Source organism: Bos taurus, chromosome 5 (genome assembly GCF_002263795.3).
Source record: "Bos taurus isolate L1 Dominette 01449 registration number 42190680 breed Hereford chromosome 5, ARS-UCD2.0, whole genome shotgun sequence".
NCBI classification, from domain to species: domain Eukaryota; kingdom Metazoa; phylum Chordata; class Mammalia; order Artiodactyla; family Bovidae; genus Bos; species Bos taurus.
This window is the reverse complement of record NC_037332.1, coordinates 41,158,844-41,182,469: the sequence shown is the minus strand read 5'-3', so window position 1 is coordinate 41,182,469 and position 23,626 is coordinate 41,158,844. Positions and strand designations below refer to the sequence as shown.

At 36.2% G+C, this 23,626-nt stretch overlaps 1 protein-coding gene across 1 annotated transcript in view; it reads right to left on the bottom strand.

Annotated features, from left to right (window-relative positions):
- SLC2A13 (solute carrier family 2 member 13) overlaps positions 1–23,626 on the bottom strand; it is a 518,890-nt gene that overhangs the window by 149,268 nt on the left and 345,996 nt on the right. Inside the window, exons 5-6 of the mRNA NM_001192963.1 lie at positions 18,770–18,933; positions 10,674–10,794 (exon numbers count right to left, since the gene is read on the bottom strand). Coding sequence (NP_001179892.1) covers positions 10,674–10,794; positions 18,770–18,933 — 285 coding nt within the window. The remainder of the gene's footprint in view (positions 1–10,673; positions 10,795–18,769; positions 18,934–23,626) is intronic.

Genomic DNA, 23,626 nt, shown 5'->3' with positions numbered 1-23,626 from the left:
TGGGCTACTGGCAATGTCTTTATGATTTACTGATAATGATAAAAATGAGCAGTGCATTTTTAACCTCTGTGAAGGGTACTTTATTATCTACCTGCAAGTTGGTCGTAATGTACATCATTTCCAAAGATTTTATTCCACGATGAAATTACCATAGAATTCACATAATGATCAATGCTAACTGTCAAGGAGTAATAGGTTTTCACAAACATACTCACTGTTAACTATGCAATTCAGATGCACATGGAGAAAAATGCCATGAGGCCATGAGTGGACTAAGCAGAGAGAGTATGTAGGGAACAAGGTGGCTCTGCAGTCTACTAGTTACATCACTCAAGGCTGGTTATGTAAACTCTCTGAGCCTTATTTTCTTATCTGCAAAATTAGACACTAGTATCTTTCTCTTAGGGAAGTTTGATGATAACATGGGATAATATTCAAAAAGGATGAGCAAAGATGTCTATATATATAGTAAAGAATTAATGGAAACTATTATAATTTTAAAATAATAATAGCTATTATTGTTGGAATTATGCTCCATCTATCTCCCTTGGTATATCACCTGGGGTCACTTAAGCTACACTGATATCTATAAAGCTGAACTGTCCAAACACCTTTTTGCAATCCTTTCTCTTTAATATTAAACCAGTCTACTCCTAATCCTATCTCCACAGATAGTTTTGTCTTCAAGATAACCATCATGCAGTAACTTCAGACTCTGTTATCTCTCTCTGGGGCTGCCAGAGTCTCCTCCTTCCAATACATTCAGCAAGTCCCCTATATACAAACCTTCGAGTTGGGAAATTTCAAAGACACAAACATCCATTCCCATCAACATCAGGCATGAGTGAAACTGCAGCTTGCTCTCCTTCTGCTGTTGCTGATGATCCTTCAGCTCCACCATCTCCCACATCCTTTCCCTCCTACAGTCAGTAACTCTTCTTGCCTCTTTACTTTATGCCAGTTCCTGTATACCAGCTACTGTACTGAACTGTACTACTGTACTTTTCAAGGTACTGTCTGTAAGATTAAAAATGCTTTTTGTGTGTTTGTTTTTATGTATCATTTGTGTGAAAAGTCTATAAACATATTATAGTACAATACTATATAGCTGATTGTGTAGTTTGGTACCTAGGCTAACTTTGTAGGACTTACACATACAAATTAGACTTGTGAATGTGTTTTTCGAATGGAACTCGTTCATATTTACTGTGCTTTAAAATCCGTGCAGAAAACTCTTCGTAAACTTGAATTTGATGATGTTACTCCCCTATCTGGTGCTGCTGAATGGTTTCCCTCTACCACCTGTTTTCACCTAGTATATAAGGCCCTGCCTTTACTTCTGCCTCATCTTGTGACTGGTACTCCTTTCCCCAGTGGCAGCAAACTTTATAAGAATTCCTGAAAAGCAAATCTGTTTCACATCTATGTCTTTGCACAGGTTGCTCTCATGCCCTTGGAGGCTTTTCCACTTTTATTGGTCTGAGACAATCCTACTCAGTCCTACTCATGCTTGAAAAATTAAATCAAGCTCACTCCTACATGAGGGGTTCTTAACATAGAGCTTTTAAGTGCAGATGGGAAAAAAAAAACCAAAAAACTATATCTGTAATTCATTAACCTTTAACTGAAATTTAGCATTTCCTTCAATTATGAAATTAGGCAGTAAACCACTGAGAACAATAGAAATCACATGCATTTTACATCCTACTATAGTAGTTGCAGAAATTTCAAAATACCATTTTCAAATTCTCCAAAATTCATACATTCTCCATGGTTTTGAAACAATGGCATTAGCTCTGCATTAGATCTGTTATTTAATATATTAATAAAGAAGGACATGGATTACTATATAATAAGCTTATTTGGAAAATAATTTGGCACCCATATTTCAATATTATTGATTTTCTTTGAACTGCTATGTAATTTATTTTATGCAGTTTAAAAGCATGACTCTAAGAAGGGATCCAGAATAATGTGTGGTTAAGAGCTCTCATGTGTGAAGCCTTGTGTGATAGCCCTGGGAGAGGTGATGTCACAATCAGGCATGCTGATACATATATCAACTTTTATCATACTGCTTTGCCATTATTTATTGGTATCTTTCTCCCTCCTAGCTGTAAGCTGTATGTGGAGAAAGGGTTCTTTTTTCTCCTTTAATCTTAATATTCCCTGACTTACTGATCTCAAAAATGTTTCTTAAATGAATAAACTTATTACAAATGTGTACACATATTGTCCTAAAGTGCTGTATTCTTTGATTTGCTAAACCGTATAGAATTATACAAGAATAAATTTCTGCTTCTCTGCTTCTAAAACCAGATTGTTTCAAACACATGATATCATTTTTTCTAGTCTTCTAATTTATTCACCATATAGTGTTAGCTGCTCTTTGCGACCCCACCCGGGTCCGACTCTTTGTGACTCCCTGGACTGTAGCCCACCTGGCTTCTCTCTGTCCATGGAATTTTCCAGGCAAGAATACTGGAGTGGGTAGCCCTATTCACCATATAACCCAGATGTTAATAGTCCTAGAGGCATGTGTCATACTATCTTATTTTGTAACTGAGTTACTTATATTAGGAAAACCTTCTCTTGGTACTACAACCATGTAACAATCTAAAAACTTCATGGACACATTACCTAAACAAAGTCTTGCTGTATGCCCAGAGATCTTCATGTCTATGCTGCTGTGTCTGCTAGCATAGCTGCAAGAGGTACTACTGATCACACTGCAGAAGTAAAGGTGATGCATTTGGAAGAAAATTTCCTAAACTATCAACGCTCTAGTAGCAACAAAATGTAGCCAAAATTTCTAGCACATATATCTAAATTCTATAATAAAAATTATACTAAAAATCTTCCTTTAGTCAGCATCATCTACCTTCTTTTGAAACCATCTATCCACCCATTCACTCACCTAGCCACCCAGCCACCTACAATAATAGTTTCCAAAGTTACACTCACTGATGATATTCTTTTAATCAGGTTGCTATACTTGGTTTAAAAAAATTAAATTAAATTAAAAGGTTGGTCCAGAAAAATGCCAATAGGCATTTTTCAACCTCAGGGAAAACATTAGGAGCTATGTAACATGCTTTCACAGCATGATGGAAAAATACCTCCATTCAACAAATATTAAATATAACATTTAATATTTAAAGTTAATACCTAAACGGTTTTCATCATTTGTTCAGTATCATGATTTACAAGAAGGTGATCTTGAGCTTATTTATTTAGAGAACAGTTAAGTTTTTTATAAATCTTATCTAGTACTTATTTTATTTGTAGTTTTCTTGGTTTTTATTATAAGGAAATATGCCAGAGGTTATGACTATGGTCTATTACTGTCACAGTACTGGATAATGTATTCCCTTTTGAAATATAGGACAAAATCGGGATAATATTCTAGAGTGGACTGACTTGAAATGTGAACAGAATTCCAGGTTGATTTTATTTATTCATTGTAATGATCAGAGCTCTAGAATAAGAATAAAAATCCTTCTAAATTTCAGAGACACACAACTTTTCCCCTTTACTTCTTTCCCTTTACTTCTTCCCCCTTTACTTCAGACCTAAATGGATAAATGCAAAAGAGCTTTTCTCAAAAGTCTTTTGAGTTCAACAGGGAGGAAAAATGACATTTCAAATAAAAGTGTAAGTGACATCAAATACTGTTCTTTTTACAGGACTGCTGAACTTAACTGGAAAGCAAGGGAAAGGCTCTTCTGATTTGCATCCTTGAAACTGTATTCTAAGAAGTGAGCTACAGGGAGATTTTACAGCTCCAGACTCCTGTTCCCTGGTTACTATCTTAACCATGTGCAGAGTCTTTGTTCTTGTCTATCATCCATCTGATTATCCAGCCTGTTACACTGTTACACTGTTTGGGGCCCACAGCCCCCAAATCTCTTGAGTCTCCACTACCACTGTCAAGGCTGCATTATTTCTTGCCTAGGCTTCCAATTTCTTTCATCTGATCTCCACTCATCACCCTTTGTCCTTCCCTAATCAATTCTCCTAAGCAGCAAGAGTGATCTTTTAGAAACACAAGTCTGATTAAGTCATTCTTATCAATCTTTAAAGGCTTCTCAGTATTCTAAAATGATGTCTAAAATTCTCATGGCTTTTGAGGGTCCCAGTATGGTCTGTCATGACCTGCCATCAAGTCTATTTTTGTACTGTTCTCTTGCTCATGGGTAAGTTCCTTGAAGAATCCATACTCCATGCTTAGGGCCTGTACACATATGTTCCCTCTTCCTGGAATGCTCTTCTCCCAGTCTTTGCAATCCTAAAATAAAATAGCCTTGTTTTTGTCTTTAAGGCTTCCCAAGAAGCACTTCATGATTGTGGAAAACAAATAGGATTTAAGTATGGGATATTGCCATTGTGGTGGCTTTGCAGGTCCTTGACTGAAAATACAGGCTTCAAGGTAAAAAGGTCATGAAGAACTCAATAATTATGTCCCATAAGTGGTTAACTTCCTCCAAGAATCTATTCTATCATCCTTCTATCCAGATGTCAAATTTCGTATTGGGTTATTTAAGTGCTAGCATAAGACATATGCGATTACTTGGAGATACAGATATATGATAAGGTTATACAGGCTTTTTGTTTCAAATCTCATTTTTCTTTTCTACCAATTTAATTACAATTATCATTATCTGAAATAAGTGTGGATATTATTCAACAGATACAGCATATTTTCTACTGTAGTTTTACTTAATATTAACCTCAAGGCCTATTAAGCTGTATCATCAGACCAAAAAAATAAAATATGCAAATTTTAAAGGAAATCAGTAAGTTTTAGAAAATAAAAGTCAACAAACAATAAGTCTCACTCATAGTATAACACTATATTCATTGTCAAGTTGCTAAAAATTACTGGAAACAAACACATTATCACTCAGGAATATGCCAAATGCTAAAAAAAAATAGGGGCTAATAAGGTTGCTATACATTTCTAGGTCATATGAAAGTTTTATGATTGAATCTAACAGCCTCAGTGCTAATGCCAATAACATGTGCTCAATCACTCAAGGTTGGCTAATGGAGAAAAAAAATGAAATGAATGCAAAATTATTTTTATTATAAGTGAACTTTGAAGACATTAATTATAATTAGTATTATTATGCCAAACTAATTATAGTTAGTTAGGCATAATACAGTTTATGAAAACTAGTGTCACAAACATAGGGAGGTCTATAAATGAAAGAATACTATGTCAACTTGGATGTCTGGAAACCTCATTTAGAGACAGAAACATGAAAATGTTACTCTACAGAAAAACAGCCACATTATTTTTGTACTCTTCATTTAATAATGTTCATGAAGGAAAAAAAAGGGATGAAAGAAAGCTGGCAGTTAAGCAGTTAAAAAAAAAAAAAAAGAAACTGAAGTGGTTCTTAATGGAAGATGTACTTGAAGCACTTACTCTCCACTGTCCTGGTGAGGCAGATCTATGGGGGTGAGGAATGTACTTTCTCAGATAGAACCGGACATGAAACAACGGACTGGTTCAAAATTGGGAAAGGAGTATGTCAAGGCAGTATATTGTTACCCTGCTTATTTAACCTATATACAGAGTACATCATGTGAAATGCTGGGCTGGATGAAGCACAAGCTGGAATCAAGATTGCCAGGAGAAATATCAATAACCTCAGATATGCAGATGACACCACCCTTACGGCAAAGAGCTTCTTGATGAAGGTGAAAGAGGAGAGTGAAAAAGCTGTCTTAAAACTCAACATTCAAAAGACAAAGATCATGGAATCCAATCCCATCACTTCATGGCAAATAGATGGGGAAACAATGGAAACAGTGAGAGACTTTATTTTTGGGGGCTCCCAAATCACTGCAGATGGTGACCTTAGCCATGTAATTAAAAGACACTTGCTCCTTGGAATAAAAGCTATGACCAACCTAGACAGCATATTAAAAAACAGAGACATTACTTTGCCTACAAAGGTCCATCTAATCAAAGCTATGGTTTTTCCAGTAGTCACGTATAGATGTGAGAGCTGGACTATAAAGAAGGCTGAGTACTGAATAATTGATGCTTTTAGGCTATTGTGTTGGAGAAGACTCTTGTGAGCTCCTTGGATTGCAAGGAGATCAAACCAGTCAATCCTAAAGGAAATCAATCCTGAATATTCATTGGAAGAACTAATGCTGAAGCTGAAGCTCCAACACTTTGGCAATCTGATAAAAGCTGACTCATTAAAAAAAGACCCCGACGCTAGGAAAGATTGAAGGCAGGAGGAGAGGGGAGGACAGAGGATGAGACGGTTAGATGGCATCACTGACACAATGGATATGAGTTTGAGCATGCTCTGGGAGATGATGAAGGACAAGGAAGCATGGTACGCTGCAGTCCATGGAGTCACAAAGAGTTGGTCACGACTGAGTGACTGAACAACAACATCAGATGGTTCTAGGTAAGATTCTCAGTTGAAAAATACTAATAGGAAAACGAGCCATAAATTAGAAGCACAGTCCTTCTTGTAACTTTCTCCTTTAATTACCCCAACTGACTTCTATGATCTGTTCTATCTGGTTGCTGATAGTTAATCAATTTCCTATTTTTGATTCCTGTTGATTTTTCTCTTAGATTTATCTAGAATCTGTTTACCTGCTTATCTTGAGCATCACCACCATAGTCCAGGCAACTACTAATTTCTCTCATAGGTAATTTTAATAATTAGTCTCCTCATATCAACATGTGCCCTCTGTGCCCCAGAGAGAAAGTTGAGAATAGAAAATTTGGTCAAGTCACTACCCTGCTTAAAACTCTTCTTCTTCAAAAGATGGGAAAGACTTCTACTCATTATCATAATGTCATATTTTATTATAGGTTTTATTAATGTTAACAATGGTTATATTTATTGGGTGCTTTTTATGTGCTAAGAACTGCTTTAGGTGCTTTCTATATATTAACTCATCCTTATACAATCCTATGAGTATGTGCTCCAAAATATTTTTTAAATGCACGCATGCATGCATGAATGAATGAGTGGCAATGTGAATGAAAGCCCTAGGGTGAGAGTATCTGCAATTCTATAGCTGTATACTTTAAGAAACATCTGTTTACTTTGAGGGTTTTTGACAGTGATTTGAATATACCGAGATCACGTGCTGTGTGCTGTGCTCAGTTGCTTCAGTTGTGTCTAACTTTGCAACCAGATGGACTGTAGCCTTCCAGGTTCCTCTGTCCATGGGATTCCCCAGGCAAGAATACTGGAGGGTTGCCATGCCCTCCTGCAGGGGATCTTCCCGATCCTGGGATCAAAACCGGGTCTCCTGGATTGGCAGCCAGGTTCTTTATCTCTGAGCCACTAGGGAAGTCACTACTGAGATCATACTTATAAATAATAAAAAGTCAAAGATTTCAGGCAAATGTTATTCAGGAAAGGTTTGAATTCTCAAATTTGGATAGCTCTTATAAGAAAATACGTTTATTAGTAATTTGAGAGCATGGAACTAAAAGCCATATTTGGTGTATGCATGTGTATTCTTATACAGATAAATGATTAAGATGATAAACCCAACTGGAGTTATTTCTCCTAAGCCTTAGTTGGCACTCTGTGACTGTACACAATTTTAACTGCAGAAAGTAGATCTGAAAGATGTTATTTAATACATTTGGTTCAGAAAATCTAACCAGGATTTGGAAAGAATATCATCAATTAAAAATTCTAAAAGCATAAATTCTTATTAGAAATTATTTAAGGTAGTCAATGTCTTGGGTTTGAAGTCATTAGTGCACCCCAATCTACAATGTTTGTGGTTCTAACCTACCTAGTGACACCATGCAATCAACACTTTTTGAATTAAAATAAAGAACAACCATTGTTCTTGAACCATTCAATTCCATAAATCTTCTCTAGTCTAGTAGAGTATAGAGTCAGAGGGCATTACATACCCATGTCAATAGATTTCTTCAAGTGGAAGTGCTGAGTCGAGTGGTCTATGCATTTAACCTTTACTAGGCAAAAGTATATCAATTTCCAAAGTGAAGAAAAATTTACGTTCCCACCAATAATACACAGTGTTCTTAAGATTAAACCATCTCTCCCTTTAAATCTTTTTTCTTTGCTCAGTTTTCCTATACAGATCATTCCAAGAGGAAAGTATACCACCTGTATTTATTTACTGCATGAGAATCACTCATCCTAAAGTCATGCAAACATGACTGTTTCATTTTTATCTTCTTTTTAATTTTAATTTTTTTCCAGTCTTATTGAGAGGCAATTGGTATAAAGATTTGCATAGTTTAAGGTTTACAGTATTATTTGACTTATATACATCATGAAATGATTACCACAATGTTTAGTAAACATCCATCATCTCTTATATACATAAAATTAAAGAAACAAATCATTTTTGTGATGAGAACTCAGGATTTACTCTCTTAATAACTTTCATGTATGCTGTATACTGTATTTTTCATATTTATTGTAAAGAAATGGGAAATGTATATAGATACTTTTAACAATAACAAAATCAGTAAGGGGACTGAAGATGTATTTTATAAAATCATTCAGACTATACATACATACTATAAGTACTGTCAACTGCTCACAAAACCTATGTTTCTCTTAAAGAAACTATATGAGAAATAATTGCTTTGCATATTCAGTGACTCCTAGAAGACATATAAAATTTGGTTCTGTTTTTAAAAACTTATCGGTTTGTGATATGAACAATATTAGATTGTACACTTCTCTCACTCCACTACAATTTTATCTTAAATTGGTAGGTGAAAGAAAATATTTTATTGTCACCTACCTATATTGATAGGTAGATGATAACAATTTAGATGGATTGGTGGGATTAATAGATTGATGATCACAAATTGCCATGCAATGAACTATACTACAGCAATAAATATTTTTATTGAAATTTTAAAAGTTGATATCAGGAAAGCTATTTCATTATGTAAATCATTAAAAACTTAGTTATTTCTTTTCTGTATCGAACTTCATAAAATTTTTTAATTCATATTCTCTGGCTGAATTTCTGCCTTTAGTTGACCTGACAGTGTATCAATCTTCTCAATCTAAATTGCTGCATCTAAATCAGACATCAAATCTAAAAAGTATTCTATGTTTCTCAAACAATAGTAGTTTTTTAATAATTTGTTAGAGGTAACTGAGCTAAAAACACTGTACTTAAAAAAATATCTTTCAAGAAAAACAAAAGTAGAGCATGCAGAATTCTAGCAATGGTCTACCACCTTTCTAGCAGTTGAGGTCAGATATCCAAAGAATAAAAATCTCTATATACAGAAATAGTCTATGTTAAGGTTAACTTCTTTTAAGACACCTTTAAATCTTCCTTAGAACATAAAGACTGTCAAAAAACAGTAAAGTGATAAACATATACAACATTCATTTCCAAAGGCAAGTGGATATCACAATTTGCAACCAGAAAGACATAATTACATATGTCTTCCTCACTGTTGTAGTAAGAAGGCACCATAAATTCTGTTAAATGAGAAGCTCCAAGTGATCCCAAGTGGAATTTAGTGTATCAATGTAATGTTTTAATTTCATATAGGAGTACCTGACTTAATAAATGATTTACCCTTTGATTTAAGACTTACATCTGTTTAGTTGAGGCTGAAGAAATATCATTTTTTGTTTTTAAAGCTATTCGATCCATACATTTTAAAGGGGTTGCTAGCCTTTCCAGCCACTAAAATGAAGTAAAAAACGTTGAAACTCTTTGTTGTTTGTTGTTGTTTAGTCACTAAGTCATGCCCGACTCTTTTGTGACCCCATGGCCTATAGCACGCCAGGCTCCCCTACCCATGGGATATCCCAGACAAGAATACTGGATATGGTTGCTATTTCCTTCTTCAGGGGATCTTTCCAACCCAGGGACTGAACCCACGTCTCCTGCATTAGCTGGCATATTCTTACTGAGCTACCTGAGAAGCCCTAAAAGGGAATCACAACCACGAAGGAATGTGGAACTCTACTGATAAATTTATTAATTGACCTGTTCAGTCATTCAATTTTTAATTAATTCAATTGTGCATTCTTCAGTCCATCTGTCAGCCGATGTATCCATTCATCCATTTATCTATCTATTAATCTATCACATGGGGTGTATACTGCTTAACAAGTTATTAAACCTGAAACTGATGATTAAAACACTCTTCCAGCACCTTTTCCCACTTTCTATTGCTCTTCAAGAACCCTACTAATGAGAGGAAAAATTCTTTTCTGCTTAAATGAATGAAGGGATACTTGTGGAACATGGTAAAGATTAACTGATAGAATATCCAAATGATAATAAACTGTATCAGACATGTACATCATGGAAACTGATAGAATATCCAGATAAGTGTATCAGATATGTACATCATGGAAAAGCTTAATTCTGATGAAAGTTTATTTCACTTAGAATGTAGATGTCACTGAGTCATATATGATATAAAATAGCTTTTCAGTATTCCTGCTTAGATTCTGTATCAATATATGCTTCCAATTTCCAGAGAAATATCACCAAGATTGTGTCTAATAACCCACTTTTCCTGAAGCATGTGTTTCCACCATTAAGTCTGGATGCCTAGGAAGCTCCTACTCATCTCTCATATTTTAGGAAAGTTATAAGTAAACAAAGAAGTTATCAAAATTAGGTTAAGGAAGGGGACCATTATAAAATCTCACCTGTATCTTGTGCAAGTAGTGTTCTGACCTAAAGGAGGTATTGGCTTAAAAGTGATGGGTGGAGAAACTTGGGCTGACAGCAGAAATCCCAAAGCAAGAATAATGAGGGCTACAGTGGTACCTAAAAAAAAAAAAGAAGTTTTATATCAGAGAAGAGCTGACAACATTCTTTCAAAGCAGACTGGGTTTAACAAGATATCTCTCTGAAAAAAATAGCTTGATATATCTTTATTGGATTAAAAAAAAGATCCTCATACACAAGTATTGCCATAAAAACTCACTAGCATGTTCACTGTGAGAAATGAGAAGAGTGAAATTCAAATCAAATACATCTGTTAGCCAAGCACTGGTAATAACTTTCTAAATAAACACAATTTTGGACTGCTGACAGTCTCAAAAAGAATTAATATAACTGACATTATTGAGTGCCTAACATGCCAGGAAGTACAAAAGGCAACAGATATATATCAAGTGCTCCTTTCATTACCAACAAAACTGTTCTAATGTTATTTGATCATCTAGAATCCAAATGGTAGTAATAGTTCAGTCATTCTGTCGTGTCCGACTCTAAGACCCCATGGACTGCAACAAGCCAGGCCTCCCTGTCCATCACCAATTCCCTGAGCTTGCTCAAACTCATGTCCATCGTCTCAGTGATGCCATTCAACCATCTCATCCTCTGTCGTCCACTTCTCCTCCTGCCTTCAATCTTTCTCAGCATCAGGGTCTTTTCCAGCGAGTCAGTTCTTTGCATCAGGTGGCCAAAGTATTGGAGCTTCAGCATCAGTCCTTCCAATGAATATTCAGGGATGATTTCCTTTAGGATTGATTGGTTGGATCTCCTTGGATCTCTCTTAAGAGTCTACTCCAACACCACAGTTAAAAAGCGTCAGTTCTTTGGTGCTTTGCTTTCTTTGTGGTCTAACTCTTACATCCATACATAACAACTGGAAAAATCATATCTTTGACTAGACAGAATTTTGTTGGCAAAGTAATGTCGGCAAAGTACAATCCAAATAATAAACTAAAAAGTAACTAAATATTTCAAAAACAGGTGAAAGAGAATTTTTCATAAAAAGGAGCAACATTTTGTAAAGACTTAAAAATCCCAGAAATGACATAACACATACATTCAATTCTTTTTCCTGTTGGCATTTGGAAGTGGAATATTTGTCTTTGATTTTAGGGTACAGAATGTGATTTTATATAAAATCTCTTAAAAAGATATAACATTATATATATATAAAATCACTTAAAAAGATATAACATTATATATATATATATAATCACTTAAAAATACACACACACACACACACATATATATCACTTAAAAAACTCATTTTTGAGTCCTTTATAGAAAACTGACAGGAAACAAGAAAGTTTTCAAATTTCTGACTATTGTTCCAGCCATTGTGAGGATAAAAAAAAGGTCATGGGAAGAAAGAAGAAAATATGGATGCATTTGTTTGTATAATTTACTTGAATGAGGCAATATGTTTAAAATATGGAACTCAGGGTGGTCATTTATGTAGCAGTAAAGTTTCTATTAGATAAATGAAGAAGTTATTTAAGAATGATGAAAGGTATTTTTCAAATGGATAAAAGAACAACTTTGGGAAGCACTGTTAAAGTGAAACTAGATTACATAATTGTTGAAGTGTTTGTGTTTAATACAGAGGTGATATGTCAAGTTAGATACGGTGGTTAAGTTCTCATCCTGCTGTTTCTTGACTCCATGATCTTGGACAATGCACATAACCTTTCCAACATTCAATTTTTTCTGCTGTAAAATGGGGCTTAGTGATATTCATCCTGCAGAATTGCAGTGAATTTTAAATATCACAATACATCTGAAAGATTTTTATAAAGCTAAAAATGTTAATTATTGTACTACAAGGAAACATTGATATTTTAGGATGCAAAGGAAACTCTTCTTTCATAGCACTACTTAAAATAACTGGTCTCTGTGATAAACTGTAAACTCTAAGATAGTATTCTGCTGCCAAGTCGCTTCAGTCATGTCCGACTCTGTGCAACCCCATGGACTGCAGCCTACCAGGCTTCTCCATCCATGGGATTCTCCAGGCAAGAACACTGGAGTGGGTTGCCATTTCCTTCTCCACTAAGATAGTATACCTAACACATATTAACATATATTCAATTCTAGTGCCTGGCATAGAGCAGATCTCACAGTACTACAGATTTTTGCAATGTTGGCTATTTTCTAAGAAAATAACAAAACACATTAAGACTATTCAATTGAGGTTGTGAGTTAGTATGGGAGAAATATCCCAGATGAGAGTTCTGCAGTATAGATATTATATCTCTTGGATTCATCTCAAAAAAGTCCAACCAACTTGCAAAATTTGGGGAAAAGACCATTTGGATATATAAAGTTCCTAGTTGAAGGTTTACATTTCCTAAACACAAATCTATTTTGACCTACTATGGATGGAAATATTTTAAAAGTCAGTATCATACTTTTATCATAGTCTTATTTCTCAATCCTGGCTTCCTATTGAAAGTGCAACTGTTTAGAATGTGCCTCAACCTCTGAATCAGTTTCTATAAAATGGAGATCAGATAATATGATTTCATAGGTGATTGTGATAGCCGTGACAGAGTAAAAACTCTTATCTTATGAGATGATAAATTTCTTAAGGGAAGGGAATGGTGTCTTAAATGACCTAATTTATGGAGTAAATTTTAAAATGGTCACCTCGTCCTATCATATGCACATGTCTCTTTAAGGCTTAAAACTACCTGAACTACCTATTTCCTCTCCCTTAACAAATCACAGCTGCTTTATCAGTGACTCAATGGCATTTAAAGTTGTTATAGTTTTCAACAGTTCTATGGTTGTCAATGGACTCAATGGTTCATTGAGTCCAGTGCAGGAAGGCCTTGTATGAAAGGATCTCTTCCAGTGTAATGGCAAGTTTGGGCACATTCTTTATATTATAAGAAAGGAGTCCCTCCCTAGCCAACTATACTGTTGCATTTTGGAATTCTGATATCATTTTCCTAATAAGAATGTTCTCCATAGGAGGTAGTGTGCTGGATAAATAGAATCCTCAAAAATACCTGATGAAGTAAGTTACCTTAACGATCTGATACAAGGGCCTGTATTATTAGTAGATATTTTTTTTTAAAAATTTCCTTACCCAAGACTCAAACAGAACACACTTTTTGTGCTTAAGTATCACTTACACATGCTCCAGACTTCATCTTCAGAGATTTCAATTTAGCAGATTGGGGGTTGGGCCCCCAAGAATTCACAATTTAAAGTATTCTTGGTAATTCTGATAAAGACAAGCTGTGAGTGATATTTTAGGGAATACTCCACTACCAAAATATCTGGCAGAAAATAACACAGTGTTTCTGGCTTTCTGATTTATAAGCAACAAAATTACATAGATATAAGCCTTCCTCTATTAAAAGGATCAAGAGGCTGTCATTAAGTTGGTAATACTTACCAGAAAGACCAGTTCTCTTAGCAAGCTTTGAAAATATTAAGTCAGAATACCACAAAATGTCCTAAATTTAACATTATTTATGGACTATATATTTTATATTTCTTTGTATAAAGAGTTTCTTTGTCCTGGTCTAGCTAAATACAGTTTGTTTATAGTAATTTTTAAAGAACAAGTACCTATTCAAAAAGTTATTTTGATTTTTTTTTTTTACTAAATTTCACCCAATATAAAAAAAAATCAATAAAATACAAAATAGGGAATGATTTAAAAATTCAAGGCTAATTTAAGAAATTTTAAATAGAACAGTGTTCTAATACTAGCACTGGTAGAATATTAAATATATTATGATTTATTTTATTAGGTGAAAAATGGTGAAAAAAGTAAAAATAATTTCTTTAAAAATGTTATTATTTCTTTATTTACTCATAAATTTTGATTGGAGTGTAGTTGCTTTGCAGCTTCCCTGGTGGCTCAGATGGAAAGAATCTGCCTGCTGATGCAGGAGACATGGGTTCCATCTCTGGGTTGGCAAGATCCCCTGGAGAAGGAAATGGCAAACAATTCCAGTATTCTTGACTGGGAAATCCCATGCACAGAGGGACCTGGTGGGCTATAATCCATAGGGTCACAAAGAGTTGGACACAACTTAGTAACTAAACAACAACAATAGTTGCTTTAAAATACTGTAACATTAGTTTCTGCTGTATAACAAAGTGAATCAGCCATATGTATACATATGTCCCCTCTGTTTTGGATTTCCTTCCCATTTAGGTAACCACAGAGTGCTGAGTGGAATTCCCTGTGCTACATTAAAAAACAAACAAACAAAAAAAAAACTAAATAAATAAATTCTTAAAAATATTTTAGGTCCTCAGTCTTTAAAAAGTACTACAAATAAACTGTATTTAGGCCCAAAGAAACTCTTTATACAAAGAAATCCAAAATATATAACCTATGAATAATTTAAAGGTAGCACATTCTGTGGTATCCTGACTTAATATTTTCAAAGCTTGCTAAGAGAACTGATCTTTCTTGTAATACTACAAATTTAATGACAATCCCTTCATTCAGCAGGAAAGAAAACTGCGTCCAGGTTGCTCATAAAGGCTGCTGCTGCTGCTGTTAAGTCGCTTCAGTCGTGTCCGACTCTGTGCAACCCCGTAGACGGCAGCCCACCAGGCTCCCCCGTCCCTGGGATTCTCCAGGCAAGAACAGTGGAGTGGGTTGCCATTTCCTTTTCCAATGCATGAAAGTGAAAAGTGAAAGTGAAGTCGTTCAGTCTTGTCCAGCTCCTAGCGATCCCATGGACTGCAGCCTACCAGGCTTCTCCGTCCATGGGATTTTCCAGGCAAGAGTACTGGAGTGGGTTGCCACTGCCTTTGACTCATAAAGGGAGTGCCTGGAAACTTAGTCTTTTCCCCCAAGTCTTTTTTTTTTTTTTTTCAAATTCCCTGATAGCTCAATCGGTTAAGAATCTGCCTGCAATGCAGGAAACTGCAGTTCGATTCCTGGGTTGGGAAGATCCCCTGGAGAAGGGAAAAGCTACCCACTCCAATATTCTGGCCTGGAGAATTCAATAGACTGTATCGTCCCTGGGATCGCAAAGAGTTGGACATGACTGAGCGACTTTCACTTCAGTTCACTTTCTCTGACTAGTCAGCAATAGGTTCTGAAAATCCCTGGGGAAGAGGACTTACACGGAGGCGTGAAACATGACATCCAGAAGAAGAGTTCAGGAATGCTCCTGGATTATGGTTAAAACAATAAATAATCACTCTTTGGCAGCAACAATACTGTGATAGCAAAATTCTTTGAACATTTTACTGTCTGTGTCAGGTTCTGTTTGAAATGCTATACATGTGTTAATGTCTTCAGTCTTTACTATAAACCTATGAAGGACTATAATTAATCCCTGTTCATAGATGAGAAAATAGAGCCTTGTTCAATGTCACAAAATTCAAACCCAGTCTGGCTTTGTATCTATAATGACTCAAAATCCTCGAATACAACAAACAAAGGGATAGAGGCAGCTAGAAAAACTACTTTCCCCATCTCAAAACCACCATTTTTCTCAAAATCTCAAAAGCCAAATCCCAAATTTAAGACCCACAATTCTATTTAAAAAATAGGCCTCTTGAGGCAGCAGTATACTAAGGCCCTGTCAAAAAGAAAGTGTGCCCACTAAAAAATTTTCAAAGCAGCTATTACCACTTCTTAGAGTTTACCTGAACTTCAGGAGTCAGCAAATCCAATTTTCAACCCACTGCAGGAATGTCTTTAGCACATCACTGCCTGATGGCCATCTATCCTTTTGTTGAGAGCTTACTACCCTAAGGAGGTAGCCCAATTTATTGTTGCATAGGTCTGATTATTATGAAATTTTTCTTATATTAAGTAAAAAATCTATGTCCTCATAACATCTACCATCTACAAGAATAAGAGATCTATTTGGTGTCTCTGTGGTCTTTTTCTCCAGGCCTGAACAATTCTGGTTCCTTGACTAGGTTGTAAATGTATGGCTTTTAACCTTCCCTTGTCCCTCACCTTTCCTCACTTACCTCCTGCTTCCCTGTATACATTGGCTGTTGCAATTACCTTTCTTCCCCTTGCCTTTTAATCAATCTTCCCCCTGCCTTCCTCTCAGTTCTGACACTGTACTTCAACTTACATTATTCAGCTCAAAGCTTTCACTCAAGGCAAAAACAGAGGGTGGATGCATTCTACTCTTTCTTCTGGAGTTAAGGGTGAGAGGGAGTATGTATTCTTGATAACTGAGTATGAAACCCTAAATGCATTTTCTCATCAAAATTTGGGACAAGTGACTTGAAGCAGTTCTATTGGATGAATGCTTTACTTATATTTAGTTAAAATAAAATTTAATTAATGCTGGCCTGGAAACTTTATATTTTAACTGAAAAATGTATTCTTACTCTAAGTAAACTTACAAAGAAATAATTAAAAGATAGCTAATTGATAAGTAGAAATCTGCTTGTATATTTGAAAAAGATTAGAAAATTCTTTGATACAAACATGTGAAGACAGTGTCAGAGAAGGGTATCATTTTGGCAAGTGAAAAAGCCCTTGCATCAGAGAAATAATGAATAAAACGGGTAAGATTTAAAGACAAAAGATACTTTAAAGTGAGAAGTGTTTTCCTTATTAAGTTATCACAGAAAACATACCAAATCAATCAGAATTTACCCTAGGATTTAGGCCTTGTTCAAACACTAAAAGAGTCTGTCCCAACTTTGTGAAGAAATTATATGATTCCAATGTTTCACTGTTGAAAGAACTTTGAAAAAAAAAAATGCTCCAAATTTATTTCCATATTACCCCAAACTTAAAAATAAAATATATGTTAGAACTTTGCTTTTCATTTTGTACCTTTGAGTAAAACTTAAAATAACAGCAAAATGCTACCCACAGTAGGCTCTAATTGTGACTACAATTCTAATTTCTAGTTACATATCATAATAAAGTTTTTATTTAAAAATTTTTTTCAGAAAAACTCTATTCAGTTCAGTTCAGTCGCTCAGTTGTGTCCGACTCTTTGTGACTGCATGGACTGCAGCATGCCAGGCTTTCCTGTCTATCACCAACTCCTGCAGCCTACTCAAACTCACATCCATTGAGTCAGTGATGCCATACAACCATCTCATCCTCTGTCATCCCCTTCTCCCACCCTCAATCTTTCCCAGCATCAGGCTCTTTTCAAATGAGTTAGTTCTTTGCATCAGGTGGCCAAAGTACTGGAATTTCAGCTTCAGCATCAGTCCTTCCAATGAATATTCAGGACTGATTTCCTTTAGGATGGACAGGATCTCCTTGCTGTACAAGGGACTCTCAAGAGTCTTCTCTAACACCACAGTTCAAAAGCATCAATTCTTTGGTGCTCAGCTTTCTTTATAGTCTAACTCTCACATCCACATGTGACTACTACCACACATCTATCTTTGACTAGAAGGACCTTTGTTGGCAAAGTAATGTCTCTGCTTTTTAATATGCTGTCTAGGTTGGTTGTAACTTTTCTTCTAAGGAGCAAGCATCTTTTAATGTCATGGCTGCAGTCACCATCTGCAGTGATTTTGGAGCCCCCCAAAATAAAGTCTGTCACTGTTTCCATTGTTTCCCCATCTATTTGCCACAAAGTGATGAGACCAGAGGCCATGATTTTAGTTTTCTGAACGTTGAGTTTTAAGCCAACTTTTTCACTCTCCTCTTTCACTCTCACCAAGAGGCTCTGTAAGTTCTTCGCTTTCTGCAGTAAGTGTCGTGTCATCTGCATATCTGAGGTTATTGATATTTCTCCTGGCAATCTTGATTCCAGCTTGTGCTTTATCCAGCCTAGCATTTCGCATGATGTACTCTGCATACAAGTTAAATCAGCAGGGTGACCATATACAGCCTTGACATACTCCTTTCCTGATTTGGAACCAGTCTGTTGTTTCATGTCCAGTTCTAACTATTGCTTCTTGACCTCTATTATAACTCTATTATATGAACAGAAAAACTCTATTATATGGCTACAAAAATTGTATCAGAAGTGGTAATGGTATTGTATTTTAAAAGATTAATTTGTTATCATTAGAGAAGTTTATAACTGAATTCTTCAACACTTACCTGCTAAACTACCAAATGTAAGTTTCCTGCGGCCCACTTTCTCAACAAGCCAGACACCCACAAGTGTGAAAATGAAATTTGTGAAGGCTGTAATGGAAGCCAGCCATATTGCAAGTCTATCATCTTCGACACCAGACATCTGCAGAATGGTTGCACTGTAGTACCTGTGAGGCAATAATAAAACAGTTGTTGCTGTTAGTCATTCAAAGAAACACAGTTATTCATATAGAAAAGTATCTGACTAAATCATACCTGGAAGAACTGAAAAATAATATCAAGTTAACATGGAAATCATGCAAACCAGTTAAAGGATCACAATACAGTGACTCAATGACTATGTCCAGATGAAATTTATAACTTTGTATCATTAAGAAGAGATACTCAAGCAAGTGAATAGAGGGCTAAAAACTTTAAAAGTTACATGCACTCCACACCTAGGGACAGTGACAGCTGTAGTTTCACTAAAACTATCAAGGAGAAGCTCCAAATACATGGAATCAATCAGAAGTTACTGTACACTGTAAATGTATGTACTTAAAAGAACAAAGAGAACTGCTACATATCTTAATCTTAAAGAAAGTAAAAATCTAGTACTAGAATTTCTTGAAAGACACAAGAAGAAAGAATATATCAAGTTATCTGGCATCCAGTAAGTGGTAAAGAATCTGCCTGCAAGGCAGGAGACAGGAGACATGCAGGCTTGATCCCTGGGTTGGGAAGAGCCCCTGAAGCAGGAAATGGCAACGCACTCCAGTATTCTTGCCTGGGAAATCCCATGGACAGAGGAGCCCAGCAGGCTGCAGTCCATGGGTCTGCCAAGAGTGAGACATGATTGAGCACATGGGCTGATTGGTATACTAAGGAGATGAGAAACTTACATGATATATACAAAAAGAATGCCTTTGTGGTTCCTAAAAAGGGATGCTCTTTGGTAAGTCTCTAGCACAATCTGCATGATTAGATCCTATAGACTCATTTTGTTCTAAATGAATACACTGAAGAAACAGAAAGAAAGTGAAGTTGCTCAGTGGTGTCTGACTCTTTGCAACCCCATGGACTGTAGCTTACCAGGCTGCTCTGTCCATGGAATTTTCCAGGCAAGAGGACTGGAGTGGATTGCCATTTCCTTCTCCAGGAGATCTTCCTGACCCAGGGATCGAACCCAGGTCTTCTGCACTGCAGGCAGATGCTTTACCATCTGAGCCACCAAGGAAGCCCATACACTGGAGACTGGCTCTAAAAATCATAATGCCAACTTGTTGATGCACAATGGGAGATATATCTGGTATGTTTAAGATGACAGATTTCTCACAGGACATTTCTTTTCTGGCGAAAATATCAGTAGCTATATCAGATTACTTTGAATTGGCCCTTAAAACAAAAGAAGCAAAATATTCCTGGCAAATAATCTATGAAATGTGACAGAATTCAAATTCTGAAGATACATTCTGAAATACACCTTTTACTGGCTTTCAAGCCATTCCAAAACAAGTTAGCTTTACCCAAATACAACAGTGGGCATCTAAGCAATGTATTCAATAAACAGAAATATTTCCATAGTTACAGTCTAAAGTTTCTGGATGGTAGTCAATGTTTTCATGTGCTGTGCTGTGCTTAGTCGCTCGATTGTGTCTGACTCTTTGCAACCTTATGGACTTTAGGCTGGAAGAACACAAGCTGGAATCAAGATAGCTGGGGAAAATAGCAACAACCTGAGACATGCACATGATATCACTCTAATGGCAGAAAGAGAAGAGGAACTAAAGAGCCTCTTTATGAAAGTGAATGAGGTGAGTCAAAGAGCTAGTCTGAAATTCAAATTCAAAAAATGAAGACTATGGCATCTGGTCCCTAAATAGAAGGGAAAAATTGGAAGCACTGACAGACTTTCTTTTCCTGGGCTCCAAAAATCACTGTAGATGGTGAATGAACCAAGAAATCAAAAGACATTTTGCTCCTTGGAAGGAAAGCTATGACAAACCTAGACAGAGTATTAAAAAGCAGATATCACTTTACCAACAAAGGTTCATATAGTCAAAGGTATGGTTTTTCCAGTAGTCATGTATGGATGTGAGAGTTGGACTATAAAGAAGGTTGAGCACTGAAGAACTGATGCTTTCAAATACTGGTGATAGTGAAGACTCTTGAGAGTCCTGTGGACTGCAAGGAGATCAAAGCAATCAATCCTGAATATTCATCAGAAGGACTGTTGCTAAAGCTGAAGCTCCAATCCTTTGGTCATCTGATGCGAAGAGCTGACTCTTGGAAAAGATCCTGATGCTAGGAACAATTGAAGGCTAAAAGGAGAAGCAGGTGGCAGAGGATGAGCTGGTTAGACAGTATCATCGACTCAATGGACATGGATTTGAGCAAACTCTGGGAGATAGTGGAGGACAGGGGAGCCTGGCAAGCTGCACTCCATGGGATAGCCAAGAATGGGACATGGCTTAATGACTAAACATCAAGAAGAAACAATATATTTACAATTGTTATATGTCCTTTTTGGATCCATCCTTTGGTCGTTATGCATTATCCCTTCTTATCTCTTAGAATACTCTGTATTTTAAAGTCTATTTTGTCTGATATGAGTAGTACCATTCCAGTTTTCTTTTGGCTTCCATTTGCATGGAATACTTTTTTACACTCCCCTAAAGCCTCTTGATGAAAGTGAAAGTGGAGAGTGAAAAAGTTGGCTTAAAGCTCAACATTCAGAAAATGAAGATCATGGCATCCAGTCCCACCACTTCATGGGAAATAGATGGGGAAACAGTGGAAACAGTGTCAGACTTTTTATTTTTTTGGGCTCCAAAATCACTGCAGATGTTGACTGCAGCCATGAAATTAAAAGACGCTTACTCCTTGGAAGGAAAGTTATGACCAACCTAGATAGCATATTCAAAAGCAGAGACATTACTTTGCCAACAAAGGTTTGTCTAGTCAAGGCTATCGTTTTTCCTGTGGTCATGTATGGATGTGAGAGTTGGACTGTGAAGAAGGCTGAGTGCCGAAGAATTGATGCTTTTGAACTGTGGTGTTGGAGAAGACTCTTGAGAGTCCCTTGGACTGCAAGGAGATCCAACCAGTCCATTCTGAAGGAGATCAGCCCTGGGATTTCTTTGGAAGGAATGATGCTAAAGCTGAAACTCCAGTACTTTGGCCACCTCATGCGAAGAGCTGACTCATTGGAAAAGACTCTGATGCTGGGAGGGATTGGGGGCAGGAGGAGAAGGGGACGATAGAGGATGAGATGGCTGGATGGCATCACCGACTCGATGGACGTGAGTCTGAGTGAACTCCGGGAGTTGGTGATGGACAAGGAAGCCTGGCATGCTGTGATTCATGGGGTCGCAAAGAGTTGGACACAACTGAGCGACTGAACTGAACTGAACTGAACTTTCAGTCTTTATGTGTCCCTAGATCTGAAGTGGTTCTCTTATAGATAGTGTATATATGGGTCTTGATTTTGTATTCATTCAGCCAATCTATGTCTTTTGTTTGGTGCATTTAATCCATGTACATTTAAGGTAATTATTGATATGTATACTCATGGGATGTGAGGGACATGAAGATCAGCTGATTTGAGTATCTGTGGGGGTCCTTGAACCAATCTCCTATGGATAACTGAGAGAGGGACAACTGTATTTCATTGTTTTCATTTTTGACACAATAAAATCATGAAATTGCATGCATTAAATTAATGGCTAGAAATAGGAGTTGTATCAAACAAAGTAAGTTAGTGAGTATCAGTATTTTATTTAAAATGCAAAATGTGTCCTAGGTGTGTTAAATGATTTTTTCTGTTACTTAAACCTGGCCTGGGTATCAGAAACCATCATTTTTAAAGACATCTCTGTATGGCTGATTCATGTTGATGTTTGGTAGAAACCAACACAATACTGTAAAGCAATTATCTTCAAATAAACACATTAAAAAAAAAGACATCTCTGTGGTGTGCTGGCCAGATCAGATAACATACTGTTCAGCTAGTATTTACATATTGAAGACATACTATTAATGTATGTGAGTTACTGAATTCTCACAGATGTATTATTAGATCCAGTTGCTGCCCTAAAGAAGCTGCCATAAAAGAATGACATGGAAAGAAATAATTTTGATATTGCAAGGTATATAAATCACAATGTGGCATTAAAGGATGGACCAAATAATTTCCCTTTATAAAGTTCCTTGATTTTCCAGAAAATTTAATGTTTGAGTTAAGTTTTGAAGAATTCACAGGGGTTTGCCAGCACATACAATGATCTAGAAGGACATTGGTGGTAAAAGAAATGACATGTAGGAAGGAAAAATGTACAAAATACTATGCTGGATTCATACACCAAAAGTACGTTACCATGGCTGAACATAATAAGGTTCAAAGGAAAGAGAAGTATGATAGAAGGCTTCAATAGAACCTTTTGTTATAGAGGGGCCTTGAGAGCTACACTCCATGTTTGGCCTTTATTCTTTTTTTTTTTTTTTTTTTAAACTTTACATAATTGTATTAGTTTTGCCAAATATCAAGATGAATCCGCCACAGGTTGTAGGGAATGGAGAACCATGACATGGACTGTGAGGAGAAACAACAAACAATTAAGTTTGTTTTATGAAAAGATCACTCTAACTACAGTCAAGTGTATAGACTAGACGCGGACCTGAACAAGGGCAAATTGTTTGAAGTATTTTTCAGGTCCTTTTATTAGATATAGTACCCTGTAGACTTTCTATATTAATGTGAAACACTGAGAGCAAAGGCTGAAATTCCGTGAGGGTCTTTTATCTTCCTGTCAGCAAGCCTTGCAACTTTAACCCACACTAAATCTTTCTTTGGATGGACTGTCTTGAGTTTTCATCCTCATT